Here is a 14,461-nt window from a genome sequence, read left to right as displayed (position 1 = left end):
GAAAAGAGGCTTTATTAAGAAGGCTTTGAAGTCAAAAAATAAAACTCTTGATACAATTTTTTTAACCCTTAAATCAGCTCAGCAAATATATAATCAGTGATTTAGCTGCAAGATGAAAGGCCCATTACTTTATTCAAAATAAAATATATTTTAGTTCTTAAAATTTATTCCATAAAGTACATATTTCCCTATAAATTCCCTACATATACACAAGAGGTAAAAAGTAAAAGTAAAAAAAAAAAAAATTAAAAAATTTAAAAAATGACAACAGAAACCGCAGTAGAAAGGGGATTAATAATTAACAGAAAGTTAGAAATTTCTGATTGGAACGCCCCTCGCCCCCCGCCCCTGTCCCCCTCTGGCCGCGCATGGTTGATGTACAAAAGCATAAATGGTTAGCCCCAAAAAGGGAGTAAAAATGTCGCCCTCCTCCTCTGGAACGTCTGTGCGGCCTTGAGACCGGCCGGCGAGAAAAGTCAAATCAGAAACGGCTTCGGACAAAAGGAAAACACTGAGCGCTGGAAAAATCGTAATTTTTGTTTTGTTTTTTAAAGATCACCCTGGAGGGGAGGGGTGTCTAAAAATAAAAACTAAAAAAAAAAGTGCAAGCGGACCTTTTCTCTCCGGTTTATTGTAACCTGACCACTCAATACTGTCGTGGAAGGGTTGAGGCGCCGGGCTGCGGGGTCTCCGTCTCCACGCCTGGGACGGCAGTTAAAGCTCAACTGTAAACACTGGCCGCCGCCCACCCCCCCGCCCCGTCGGCCTCCGCCCTTCGCTCCCGCCCCTCGCCCCCCGTCCCTCTCCCACCCCGGGTCCCGCCCCGTCTCCCGCGCCCAGCCCTGGCGCCCGCAGATGGCCCCGGTGGCGGGCAGGCCTGGGCCACGTGGCGGTCCTCCCTCTAGGAAAAGATATGAATGGCCTGGGTGGCCGGCGTGCGGCAGGCGGGACACTCGGGCTCGCTTTTGCCGCAGATGCGGACGGCGCAGTCCATGCAGAAGAGGTTGTGGCCGCAGGGGACCAGCGCGGCCATCACCTCGCCCTCGGCGCACACCACGCACTCCCGGGCCAGGGCCTGGGCGGGGGCCGAGGACGCCGAGGGGGGCTTGCGGCTGTTCTCGGAGGCGCCGGAGTCCAGCGGGGCGCAAGCGGTGGCCGCGGGGCTGCTGGGCAGCGACGTGGCCGTGGAGAAGGCGGCGCCGCCCGGGAAGGATACGGGGCCCTGCGGGGGTCGCCAGGACAGCGCGCCCACCGGGTCCGGGGCGCCGCGGCGGGACAGCGGGAGCTCCAGGCGGAGGCCGCCGGGCTCGGGCAGCGTGGGCGAGTGGCGGGGGGTCCCGGCCCCACTGCTGCGCCGGGCGCCGGCGGCGGGTGGTCCCGGGGCTCCGTTGACCGTGGAGCAGCCGCTGAAGGCGGGCAGGGGGGCGGCGCGCTCGAAGGGCGCCCAGATGGTGGCCGCGGCAGGCACCGTCAGGTCCAGCGCCAGGAAGTCGAAGCCGAAGTCGCAGTCGTCGGGGGCGGCCGTCCCCACCGGGGCACTAGGACCCTCCGCGCCGAAGGCGAAGCCCCCGTTGCCGGAGCCGCTGTAGGGGCTGGCGGGGCCTGGGTCCGGCACAGAGGGGCCGCCACGGCTGCCCGCGTAGAAGGCCTCGGGGGCGCTGGGGGCGCCCAGGGCCGTGTCCCCGCGGAGGCCGGCCGTGGTCGTGGGGGGCCGTCGTCCTGGGTTTGGGGTCTTGGCCCAGAGGCTGGCGGCTGCCCCGAGCAGGTCCAGGCAGACGTCGGTGCCGTTGGCGTGGAAGTCACTGTCGGGGCCCGCATCCGTGAAGGCGCCGGTGCGCAGTGTGATGTGCGCCTCGATCTCCTCGCGCGCGCGGTCCACGTTCTCGGGCATCCCGGTGACCGCGAACACCGGCTCCTTGTCACGCCCGGGCGTCACGATGTAGGTGTGTGTCCGCTGCTGGATGCGCTTGATGGTGGCGCCCTTAGGCCCCACCACCAGCCCCACCACCCGGTAGGGCACGCGCACCTGGATGGTGGTCTGTCCGGGGAGGTTGGGCGGGCCCTGGGCGGCGCCGGGCAGACCCCCGGCCTTGCTGCGCGTGGCGCGGATAATGGAGAAGTGCTCGGCCGCCGACAGGATCTCACGCTTGGCCATCTCCACGTCCTCCTTCCGGCCCGTCACGATGAAGACCGGCTCCTCGCCCCGCACTGGGGTCTTGATGTAGGTGTTTGTCTTGGCCCGCAGGGCCTTGATCTTGCAGCCTGTCGGGGAAGGAGTGGAAGGACAAGGTGACCCGAAGCCCCTGTGCAGTTCAGCCCCACTGGGCATGCGGGCTGCAGAGCCAGTGAGGGAGTCCCTACCTCCCACCCTGTGCCCAACACCACTTCATCCTCAGACACCACGTCCCTTCTTCCCCGAGCCTCAGTTTCCCCTCTGGGCTCCAGGGTTTGGCATAAAAGCAAGACGGCAAGGGGACCCTGTTTTAGGTTGAAAGGTGTGCGCCATAATTGATGTTCACCTGGAACCACAGAGTGTGATGGCTGGGGTGTGAATATTTCCAAGTTCATAAGCTGGACCCTAATATCCAGCGTTGATACTATTAATAGGTAGGGTTAGCTGGGCACGGTGGCTCATACATGTAATACCAGCACTTTGGGAGGCCGAGGCAGGCGGATCACTTGAGGTCACGAGTTCGAGACCAGCCTGGCCAACATGGTGAAACCCTCTCTCTACTAAAAATACAAAAAATGATTGGGGTGTAGTGGCAGGCACCTGTAGTCCCAGGTACCTCGAAGGCTGAGGCAGGAGAATCACTTGAACCCAGGAGAAGAAGGTTGCAGTGAGCCGAGATCACACCACTGTACCCCAGCCCAGACAACAGAGCAAGACTCCAACTAAAAAAAGTGGGGTGCCATTGCTCACCCCTGTGATCCCAGCACTTTGGAACGCCAAGGCGGGCGGGTCACAAGGTCAGGAGTTCAAGACCAGCCTGCCCTACATGGTGAAACCCTGTCTCTACTAAAAATACAAAAAATTGGCCAGGCGTGGTGGCAGGCACCTGTAGTGCCAGGTACTCGGCAGGCTGAGGCAGAAGAATTGCTTGAACCTGGGAGGTGGAGACTGCAGTGAGCCGAGATCGCACACCACTGCACTCCAGCCTGGGTGACAGAGCAAAACTTTTTTTTTTTTTTTTTTTTTTTTTTTTTTTAGAGGGAGTCTAGCTCTGTTGCCCAGGCTGGAATGCAGTGGCCGGATCTCAGCTCACTGCAAGCTCCGCCTCCCGGGTTTACGCCATTCTCCTGCCTCAGCCTCCTGAGTAGCTGGGACTACAGGCGCCTGCTACCGCGCCCGACTAGTTTTTTGTATTTTTAGTAGAGACGGGGTTTCACCGTGTTAGCCAGGATGGTCTCGATCTCCTGACCTCGGGATCCGCCCGTCTTGGCCTCCCAAAGTGCTGGGATTACAGGCTTGAGCCATTGCGCCCGGCCAAAACTCCATCTTAAAAAAAAAAAAAAAAAAAAGGGCCGGGTGCGGTGGCTCAAGCCTGTAATCCCAGCACTTTGGGAGGCCGAGACGGGCGGATCACGAGGTCAAGAGATCGAGACCATCCTGGTTAACATGGTGAAACCCCATCTCTACTAAAAAATACAGAAAACTAGCCGGGCGAGGTGGCGGGCACCTGTAGTCCCAGCTACTCGGGAGGCTGAGGCAGGAGAATGGCGTGAACCCAGGAGGCGGAGCTTGCAGTGAGCCGGGATCGTGCCACTGCACTCCAGCCTGGGCGACAGAGCGAGACTCCGTCTCAAAAAAAAAAAAAAAAAAAAAAAAAATGCTGCAATAAACCAGGTGCAGTGGCGCACACCTGTAATCCCAGCCACTGGGGAAGGCTGAGGCAGGAGAATTGCCTGAACCCAGGAGGCGGAGGTTGCAGTGAGCCAACATTATGCCACTGCACTCCAGCCTAGCCACAGACCAAGACTCCATTTCCAAAAAAAAAAAAAAAAAAAAAAAGTGCCATAATGGTAGGCTGCAGTGGCTCACACCCGTAATCCTAGTACTCTGGGAATCTGAGGCGGGAGGATCACTGGAGCCCAGGAGTTTGAGACCAGCCTGGACAACATAGCAGGACCCCATCTCTACTAAAAACAACAACAACTAAACTAGCCAGGTGTGGTGGTGAACACCTGTAGTCTTAGCTACTCGGGAGGCTGAAGTGGGAGGATCACCTGAGCCCGGGAGGTGGAGGCTGCAGTGAGCTATGATCACACCACTGCACTCCACCCTGGGTGACAGAGCAAGACCGTGTCTCAAAAAAAGAAGAAAAAAAAAAGAGACATACACACAGGAGCCGCCTTGTGGGGACAGGGACAGAGACTGCAGCGTTACCTCTACAAGCCAAGGACGGGCCACAGCCCCCGCAAACTGAAGATGCCCCCCGCCCCCTCCATGGAGCCCTCCCTGCACATACCTTGACTTGGAACTTTTATCTTACAGAAACGAGAGGAGACATTTCCATGGTTTCAAGCCCCCACTGTGTCAGCCCAGAGCGCAACTGCAGACCCTCTGCCACCAGCTCCCGGTCCAACAGGAAGGGAAGCCGAGATTCAGATTGTGGAAACTGCCTACAATTTCCTTCCGGCCAAATGACCCTTCCTAGGCTCCCAAGACCCTGGCCTAAGGGGAGACGAGGTCTCAGCCGACTGCCGACTCGCGCACCCTGCCTCGGGAGGGTCCAGGTGGGCCCTGAGGGGCCTGCTGTGGCTTCACTCTTGTTGGCTGGGCTGGGGGTCTGACCTGGTGGGGGGCATGAGTGTCAGTGTGGGAGGCAGGGGTCTCTTCACCTATTGTCTGGGCAACCACTGACCAGATGTGGTCTTCTCAGGGTCCCAGACATCCCTAGCCCATCCCTGGGGCCTTAAAGTTTTTTTTTTCTATTCCTTTTTTGAGATAGTCTCACTCTGTCACCAGGCTGGAGGGCAGTGGTGTGGTCATAGCTCACTGCAGCCTTCAACTCCTGGGCTCAAGTGATCCTCCCACCTCAGCCTCCAGAGACGGCACCACCATGCCCAACTTAATTAGTTATTGAGACGGCGTTTCGCTCTTGTTGCCCAGCCTGGAGTGCAGTGGTGCGATCTCGGCTCACTGCAGCCTCTGCCTCCCAGGTTCAAACAATTCTCCTGCCTCAGCCTCCTGAGTAGCTGGGATTACAGGTGCCCACCACCACACCCAGTTAATTTTTTTTATTTTTCGTAGAGACGAGGTTTCACCATGTTGGCCAGGACAGTCTTGAACTCCTGACCTCAGGTGATCCACCCGCCTTGGCCTCCCAAAGTGCTGGGATGACAGGCATGAGCCACCGTGCCCGGCTTATTTTTATTTTTTGTAGAGATGGGGTCTCACTATGTTGCCCAGGCTGGTTTCAAACTCCTGGGCTCAAGCAGTCCTCCCGCCTCGGCCTCCCAAAGTGCTGGGATGACAGGCTTGAGCCACTGTGCCCGGCCTGAAAGGGTTTTGAGACACTGCCCGCAACCCCCTCAGGCTCTGGGGAAGCAGAGGGAGCCGCAGCGATACTGTTTCAGTACAGTCAGAAGGTGGCTCTGAGAGGAAACCAGTGTTGCTAACTCTCCCACAACGAGAGAGACAAAACGAGCAGGAACAGCACTTTTGATGGGGACGAAGTCAGAAACTGCCTGGGCCAGGAGGATGGAAGGCGTGGGGCCTGGAGGCTGGTGGTCCCAGGGGCTCAGCAGGAAGGACCCTGGGAGGGGTGGCGGGGGCGCACCCACTCAGAGGGGGACAGCAGTTCGCCCACCCCAGCAGCGCTGCCGCCACACCTGTCCTTCCCACTTGCAGCACTCTGTTCGCCTCCATTGCACCCAGTGCGATGTGCGGTCCATTCCTCTGTACAGTCCATTGTCCCCCTCCTCCAGGAAGCCCACCCTGACTGCACCGAGTTGGGCCTGCTCTTCTGAGTCTCTCCTCACATGCCTGACTTTCTGAGCTGCCTCCCTGAGGCCGGGGGATGGGGCTGGGGAGTCCCTGGGCACTCGGGGGACTTTGCTATGCCTGTTTCTTCACTGTGAAAGGGGAAGGTAATAGGCCTGGCTTCACAGGCCCTCAGAGGGCCATGACCAGGCTGGTGGCCCATGGCAGTCCACACTGTTTGCTTTAGGGAGATCCTCCTTGAGGAGAGGAAACTGAGGCACAGGGAGCAGAGACCTAGCAAGGCTGGGGCAGGAGGTGCCACCCACAGACGGGGACTCTGCTGGCCCTGCCCACGGCAGGAGGTGAGCTTGTTCCCCATCACGCCCACCCAGCAGAGGGCAGAGCTCGCCAACGTTGCCAGGGCGCAGCACGGGGTCCTCCCTTGCTGATCTGAGAGCTGCCCCGGGTCCCTAGAGGGTCACACATGGGAGAGGCTGCCCCGACGTGGCCACCGCTGGGCTCACACGCTGTGGTCACAGACAATCTGGTCTGGGTGAGATGACAAATTTGGGAGATGGGGTGCAGGAAGCGGGTATGTGACTGAGCAGAAATCAGGATGGTGCTGGGAGCCACCGGTGCGTCGGGGCAGCGGGAGGACCTGGCCGCCTCCCCCTCCCCTCACTCCATCCTGCCCTATCCCAGACGGCGGCGCTGGGTGGAGACCTCACACAGCTACAAGGCCTCTAGGATCTCAAAGATAGAGCTGGAGCTCAGTTCATTGGTGGTGCCTCCACTTTGACACGTGCTGGCCCCCAAAACCGCACCCACATCAAGACCCCAAGAGGCCAAGGAATCAGGGCTCCAGGAGTGACCCTGGCCCCATCCCTGCCCCAGTGGAAACGACACAGCAAGGCCAGAGTGACAGGAAGCCCAAGGGGAGGGCTCTGACGGACACAAAGGCACTGAAATGCAGGTTTGGGGGCCATGTCCCCTCCAACTCGGAGGGCTGGAGATGCCTGGGAATCGAGGTGACTGCCCCAGAGTCTGGCCCTGACCTGTCCCACATCCCCAACCCACAGCAGCCAAGTCTTTCCAAGCCAGGGCAGGGCCTCGGGGCCCCGCGCTGCGCACACACCAGCGGGAGTCACTCATCTGGCCCGTCCGGGGTCCTGGCTTTAGATAACCATGCACTACAGACTCACCAATGAAACCACAAGTGCTGGTGTGGGAGCCGAGGCCACCAGCCCAGGCTGGACAGGTTTGCCAAGGCAGGATGGGGAACGTGAACCGCAGGGAGCCGCTGAGGCCAGAGCAAGGGCAGGATTCTGGAAGCAGGACGGGACAAGAACAAGGCCCCACGGCCAACACTCAGTCCAACACGTGGCTGCCCCCAGCCAGGCAGCCGGGCGATGCCAAACAGCTGCATCCCAGACCTGGGCCGCCATGGAAGCCGGCCGGAGCTGAGGGGTCTGGTGGGGAGGAGGGAAACTGGTTCAGCTGTCAAACAAGGATGTCAAAACCCCCCTCCCAGGCCAGGCACGGTGGCTCACACCTGTAGTCCCAGCAGTTTGGGAGGCCAAAGCAGGAGGATCACTTGAGGCCAAGAGTTCGAGACCAGCCTGAGCAACACAGCAAGATCCTGTCTCTGTAAAGGGTCTCACTCTGTTGCCCAGGCTGGAGTGCAGTGACACCATCACAGCTCACTGCAGCCTTCACCTCCTGGGCTCAAGTGATCCTCCCACCCCAGCCTCCCAAGTAGCTGGGACCACAGTTACACACCACCATGCCTGGCTAACTGTTCAAAGCTTTCCTGCAGAGATAGCATCTTATTATGCTGCCCAGGCTGGTCTGGAAATCTTGGGCTCAGGTGATCCTCTCCTCTCAGCCTCCCATAAGTGCTAGAATTACAGGTGTGAACCACCACATCCGGCCTTTACAAAAAAATTTTTTCTTTTTTTTTTTTTTGAGACGGAGTCTCGCTCTGTCGCCCAGGCTGGAGTGCAGTGGCCGGATCTCAGCTCACTGCAAGCTCTGCCTCCTGGGTTTACGCCATTCTCCCGCCTCAGCCTCCGGAGTAGCTGGGATTACAGGCGCCTGTCTCCTTGCCCGGCTAGTTTTTTGTATTTTTTAGTAGAGACGGGGTTTCACCGTGTTAGCCAGGATGGCCTCGATCTCCTGACCTCGTGATCCGCCCGTCTCAGCCTCCCAAAGTGCTGCGATTACAGGCTTGAGCCACCGCGCCCGGCCTACAAAAAATTTTTTAAAATTAGTCAGGTGTGGGCCGGGCACAGTGGATTACGAGGCCAGGAGTTTGAGACCAGACTGACCAATATGGCGAAAACCCACCTCTACTAAAAATACAAAAATTAGCCAGGTGTGGTGGTGGGCACCTGCCATCCCAGCTACTCGGGTGGCTGAGGCAGGAGAATCGCTTGAACCCGGGAGGCGGAGGTTGCGAGATTACGCTAGTACACTCCAGCCTGGGTGACAGAGAGAGACTCCGCCTCAAAAAAAAAAAAAAAATTAGCCGGCAGTGTTGGTGCCTACCTGTGGCCCCAGCTACTCAGGAGGCTGAGGTGGGGGGGGTCGCCTGAGCCCAGGAGGCTGAGGCTGCAGTGAGCTATGATTGCACCACTGCACTCCAGACAGGAGAACAGAACCAGACCCTGTCTCAAAATAAATAAATAAATAAAAATAAAAACAACAAAAACCACTGGGCGTGGTGGCTCACGCCTGTCATCCCAGCACTTTGGGAGGTGGAGACAGGCGGATGACCTGAGGTCAGGAGTTCGAGACCAGCCTGGCCAACATGGCAAAACCCCATCTCTACTAAAAATACAAAAAATGAGCCTGGTGTGGTGGTGTGTGTCTGTAATCCCAGCTACTCAGGAGGGTGAGGTGAAAGAATCGCTTGAACCCGGCAGGTGGAGGCTGCAGTGAGCCGAGATTGAGACACTGCACTCCAGCCTGGGCTACAAGAGCAAGACCCTGTCTCAAAAAGAAAAAAAAAAACACTTTGGCCGGGCGCGGTGGCTCACGCCTGTCATCCCAGCACTTTGGGAGGCCCAGGCGGGCGGATCCCGAGGTCAGGAGATCGGGTCCATCCTGGCTAACACGGTGAAACCCCGTCTCTACTAAAAATACAAAAAAACTAGCCGGGCGAGGTGGCGGGCGCCTGTAGTCCCAGCTACTCGGGAGGCTGAGGCAGGAGAATGGCGTGAACCCGGGAGGCGGAGCTTGCAGTGAGCTGAGATTGCGCCACTGCACTCCAGCCTGGGCGACAGAGCGAGACTCCGTCTCAAAAACCAACCAACCAACAAACCGCTTGGGGAATGAAGGGAAAAACCTCTCAGGGAATGAAGGGAGCACGTACACTGACTGATGCCGGAACTCTCGGTTTGGGTCTGCAGTGCGGAGGTGACCCAGCGGAACCCTTCTTTCTCGGGCTCTGCAGTGTACGGACAGGAAAACCAAGCCATGGTCCCCACCACACCCAGCACTGTCCCCAGCTGCCAGGAAAACACCTGAGGCCTGTGGAGATGGGGAGAAGGGAGCCTCTAGGGCTTCAGCCAGGAACAAGGGACAGGAGAGCAAACAGTGAGCTGGGGTCTCCTCCAGCTGAGGGGGACAGTCTAAAACCACGACCCTCAGCCTGTGCCAACAGCGGAGAGAGGGAGCCCTGAGAAGCTTCCAGTCCAAGCCCTGCCTTCAACATCATTCACTCATTCATTCGTTCATTAGCTACAGACGACCTTCTGTGTACAAGCCCTGGCAAGATACTGAAGAGCCAAGCACCTGCCCGGTTCCTGTCCCTGGGAACGTGTAGGGCGAGGGGCTGCCACAGAGCGCAGATTCGCCCAGGGTGGGGTGAGAAAGGAGGGTACATGTTGGGGTCTCAGCAGGAGCAGGGCCTGAGGTCCCCTAGAGCGCCTTTGCTGGCCAGCTGGAGGGAGATGCCTGTCTCCCAAACAGGGCTGCCTCCCCCCACCCCCAGCCCTCCAGCTTTGGAAGCTGAAATTTTCTTTGCTGACCCACCAGAGAAACTAGGGTTTGAATCCCAGCCCGTGATTTTTTTGTTTTGGAGACAGGGTCTCGCTCTGTTGCCTAGACTGGAGTGCGGTGGCGAGATCATAGCTCACTGCAGCCTCGGCCTCCCAGGCTCAAGTAATCCTTCCGCCTCAGTCTCCCGAGTAGCTGGAGTCGCAGGAGTGTGCCACCATGCCTAATTTTTGTATTTTTTTTTGTAGAGACAGGGTTTTGCCGTGTTGGCCGGGCTGTTCTCAATTCCTAGGCTCGAGGGATCCTCCTGCCTCAGCCTCTCAAAGTGCTGCTGTCCCCTCAGTTTTTACCTACCCTTTACCTCCTGCAGCCTCTGCCTCCCCATCTATGACCTGGGAGCTGCAGGACCTTCCCTGGGGAACATTATGGGCCTCAGTGAGATGGGGCAGGTCAAGTCTGGCACAGGCTCAGCACACAGTAGGCACTCAATAAAGATCTACCCAATAGCTGGGTGCAGAGGCTCACGCCTGTAATCCCAGCACTTTGGGAGGCCGAGACGGGCGGATCACCTGAGGTCAGGAGTTCAAGACCAGCCTGGCCAACATGGCGAAACCTCGTCTCTACTGAAAATACAAAAACCAGCTGGGCGTGGTGGCACGTGCCTGAAATCCCAGCTACTAGTGGGGCTGAGGCAGGAGGATGGCTTCAACCTGGAAGGTGGAGGCTGCAGTGAACTGGGATCACACCACTGCACTCCAGCCTGGGCAACAGAGCGAGGCTCTGTCTCAAAAAAAAAAAAAAAAAAGGTCTAGCAAACAAATGAATTGGAGCCTCCAGCAGATGGGTGGGAACTCAGAAGGTGTGAATGACCACGGTCTGCCCAGAAAGCACTCAGATCCCTGTAGGATCGAGAGAACTGAGCCTCAGAGAACAGCACATGGCTACCGGGCAGAGGGCTGGTGCCAGGCCTGTGTGACTCTGGTCTAGGTGGGGAGGCCGGACAGGTGCACCCCTCCTGTCCTCCAGGGAAGGGGTAGCCTTGGAGGTTGGGTTTGACAGAAAAGCATGAGAAGCTCAGAGAGCCCCAGGGTAGAGAAGAAGGTGAGCGAAGGGGCAGGGCTGGGACACAAAGGACACTGAAAGGTGTGCTTGACAACGGGGTGGGTGGGAAAAGCTGGGAGCCACAGATGGTTCTACAGTGTGGAAGATGTAAGGCCTGTTTCAACCTGTCATGGCAGTCACAGTCACATCCCGGGCAACCTGCACTCCACTTACAGGGTGGCTGCTGTGTGTGACCTGGAGCTGGAATTAAAACCAGCAACTTGGGTCCAGGCATGGTAGCTCACACCTGTAGCAGCCCCAGCACTCTGGGTAACTGAGGTGGGAGGGTCGGTTGAGGTCAGGAGTTCAAGACCAGCCTGGCCAACAGAACGAGACTCTGTCTCTACAAAAAAAATTTTTAAATAAAAACTAATAAATAAATAAGCCGGGGCGTGGTGGCTCAGGCCTGTAATCCCAGCACTTTGGGGGGCAGAGGCTGGCGGATCACTTGAGGTCAGGAGTTCGAGATCCCGTCTCTACTAAAAATACAAAAATCAGCTGGGCGTGGTGGCAGTCACCTGTAATCCCAGCTACTCAGGAGGCTGAGGCAGGAGAATAGGTTGAAACCGGAAGGCGGAGTTTGCAGTGAGCCCAGATCGCGTCACTGCGCTCCAGCCTGGGAGAAAGAGCAAAACTCCGTCTCATAAATAAATAAATAAAACCAGCATCTTGCCCCAGAATCCTCTATCCCAATGGAGGTGAGACGTCTGCACATCACAGAGAGGGGGCTGTCACCTGCACAGGGTCACGGGCCACTGCGGCCTGCCGGGCAAGCAATCAGGGCCCACTCTCCCGCCACCCCCACTGTGCCCCAGGGCCTGCCTTGCTGACCGCCACCAGCAAGAGCCCAGTAAGTGGGTGCAGAACGCACAGGCCAGAAGTGGGTGGCTAAGCCTGGTGCCCATGGACTCCATCTCCCGTGGACCTGCCCCTAGAGAATTCCCACCCTGAGGCCACAGGTCTAGAAGCTCTCAGCCTGACCCTGACTCCTGTTAGCTCCCCATGTGGTCACAGCCTCGCTCAAAGGCCCTTCGGGTGCCAGGACACGCGAGTTCACATAGAACACAGCCACACCCTCCACCACCTGGTGGCTCAGCCTGCTGCCTTTGGACACTTGGTCCCCGGGCCTCGGCTTGGACGTCTGTCCCCGACACTCTGCACAGGGCAGCTGTCCTGTTCTAAGCCCTGGTTATGGGACATGGAGGCAGGTGGAAGGCCTCAATGGGGAGGCCGTAACAGGATGGTAGGGCACCCTCCTGCTGGGGAGTCCCACTGAGGGCAGCCAGAGCACCCAGTCCCTCCGCATCGCCATTCCAGAGCATGCCTCCTGGGCCAGCACCACGCCTGACCCTCCATGGGTCCCCACATGAGCTGGACAAATGACTGACCAAAACACAAGAGGCCATGCTGCCCCACCCACCACGATGGAGGGAAGGGGCGGAGGGGAGGGCACCCTGGTGGTCCCCCGCCTGCGGCCAGGGCCATAGATGACCTTGCAATCCCAGCCCCCCACACCTTTCTCTGGCCTGGGTTCCTGAGGGCCCTGGGGGAGGCAGGGACCCCCAGCCCAAGTGTCCTGCCGCCCCACCTAGCCCCGCCAAGGCCCCACCCCAAGTTCTAGAACCTGGCTGATCACTGGCGGTCAGTGGGGAGCCAGGAGTGGGTAGGGGTGGCGGGAAGGCAGGAGAAAGTTGAGGGAGGCGGGCGGGCGGGTGGCTAATGGGGTGGTGGGTGTGAGCTGGGCCAGGCACTGCCCACCACCCGCCCGCCCGCCCCGCAGCTCGGGGGCCAATGAGCAGCGGCCGGCCTGATGTCACCCTGCAAATCTCAGCCTAGCTCTCTAACAAAGAGAACAATGGGGCGGCCAGAGGGAAGCTCCGACGATGCCACCGCTGGACCCCACACCCGGGGCCTGCCGCCCGCTGGCCTGCCCAGCAGGCTGCACCCCAGAAGTGGCTTTGACAGCCGGTCCTTCCCAGGCCCCCAAATCCCTGACTCGGGGCCGGAGAGTGGAGCAGGGACCCTCTCCTGCCAGGTCCCGTCCCCACCCCAGTCAGGGCCCCAGGCTGGGGACCCAGACGTGCGCTCTTTGTACTGTCAGCCTTCTCTCCCGGCCCTGCAGGCGGCCCCCCTAAGCCACCCCTAAACCTGCGCTTGCCCCGCCCCGCCGCCTGTGCTGGGTGTGGGGTGCCCCCCGCCCGACCGGAGCCCCGGGCCCTCGCGCTCCTCTCCGGGGTGCCCCTGCGGGTGGCCAAGGGCCTGGGCTGCGGCGCGGCTCCCGGGAGCCTTTCCGGGCTGGAGGCTGCCCAGACAAAGGCGGCGGCGGGGCCGGAGCGAGCAGGGGAGGAGCGCGGGCTGCGCCCAACTTTCTCCCGCGGCCGCTGCAGGACAAAGGCGCAAAGGCAGTGGCCGAGGCCGGAGCCCACGCGGGGCGTGTCCGGTGCGGGGCGTCCGGCGCGGGCTAGGCTGGGCTCGGGAGACCCCCTTCCACGGGGCGGGCGGTGCGGGGACCCCCAGGACAGCAACCCCCGACGAGGGCCACTCACCCTGGCGGCCCACGATCTCGGCGACGTGCTCGGAGCTGGGCACCGGGACGCACTCGGTCATGTTGACGCTCTTCTTGCGGCTGCCGATCACGCTCATCTGCTCGGCCAGCAGCGTCGGGGGGCCCAGGGCCGCGGGGTGGGGCGCGAAGCCCGCGAACACGTCGGGGGGTGACGGCCGGGGCGGCGGGGGGCTCGCGTTGGGGTCCAGCAGCGGCAGCGACCCGGGGGCCACGGCCACGGCGGGGGCCAGGGTCGCGGGCGCGCCGGCCTCGGGCCCGTCGGGGGTCACAGGCTCCGGAGCCGACCCGCCGTCCGCGCCCCCCGCCGCCGCTGCGCCGTCCCCGGCCGCCCCCTCCTCGTCCGTGTCGCCCGCGGCCCCCAGCCCGAGCGCCGACAGCTGGTCCAGCGCCAGGCGGAGCGCGGCGGCCGCGTCGTCGGGTTCGGGCGGCGGCCGAGGAGCGGGCGCGGCCTCCTGGGCGCCCTCGGGCGGGGGCGCAGGTCCGGGTCCGGGGTCCTCCCCCGCCGCCCCTGCGCTGCCGCCGCCGCCGCCCCCGCCCCCGCCGCCGTCGGGCTGGCCGAGCGAGCTGGGCATGGCGGGCGCTAGCGCTGGGGCCCGCGCTCCTGCCGCCCGCGCCGCCGCCGCCGCCCGCGCCGCCCTCCGCCTCTGCGAGCTGGGCCGCCGGCCGCCTGCATCCAGCGGCGGGGGCGGGCGCGGGGGGCCGGGCGGGCGGGCGGGCGGCGGCGGCGCGGGGCTGCTCGGGGCCGGGCCGGGCCGGGCGGCGGCAGCGACTCTGGCTGCGGCTCGGCGGCGGCGGCGGCGGCGGCGGCTCCTCGGCGGCCGAGGCGGCGGCGGCGGCGGCGGCGGCGGCGCGGGCGCTCCTTCCCTCCC

At 60.8% G+C, this 14,461-nt stretch overlaps 1 protein-coding gene across 1 annotated transcript; it reads right to left on the bottom strand.

Moving 5' to 3' along the window:
* Positions 1–803: 803 nt before the first annotated feature.
* Positions 804–14,164, bottom strand: MEX3D (mex-3 RNA binding family member D). Its single transcript, XM_050770300.1, has 2 exons — positions 13,573–14,164; positions 804–2,262 (listed from the first exon to the last, which is right to left on the bottom strand). Exons 1-2 carry the CDS (start codon positions 14,162–14,164, stop codon positions 902–904), a joined length of 1,953 nt encoding a protein of 650 aa, XP_050626257.1. The 3' UTR covers positions 804–901.
* Between the last annotated feature and the right edge of the window lie 297 nt (positions 14,165–14,461).

This window comes from Macaca thibetana, chromosome 19 (assembly GCF_024542745.1).
Source record: "Macaca thibetana thibetana isolate TM-01 chromosome 19, ASM2454274v1, whole genome shotgun sequence".
In the NCBI taxonomy this organism is placed as follows: domain Eukaryota; kingdom Metazoa; phylum Chordata; class Mammalia; order Primates; family Cercopithecidae; genus Macaca; species Macaca thibetana.
Note: the sequence above shows the minus strand (reverse complement) of the source record. Positions and strands in the feature narration are given on the sequence as shown.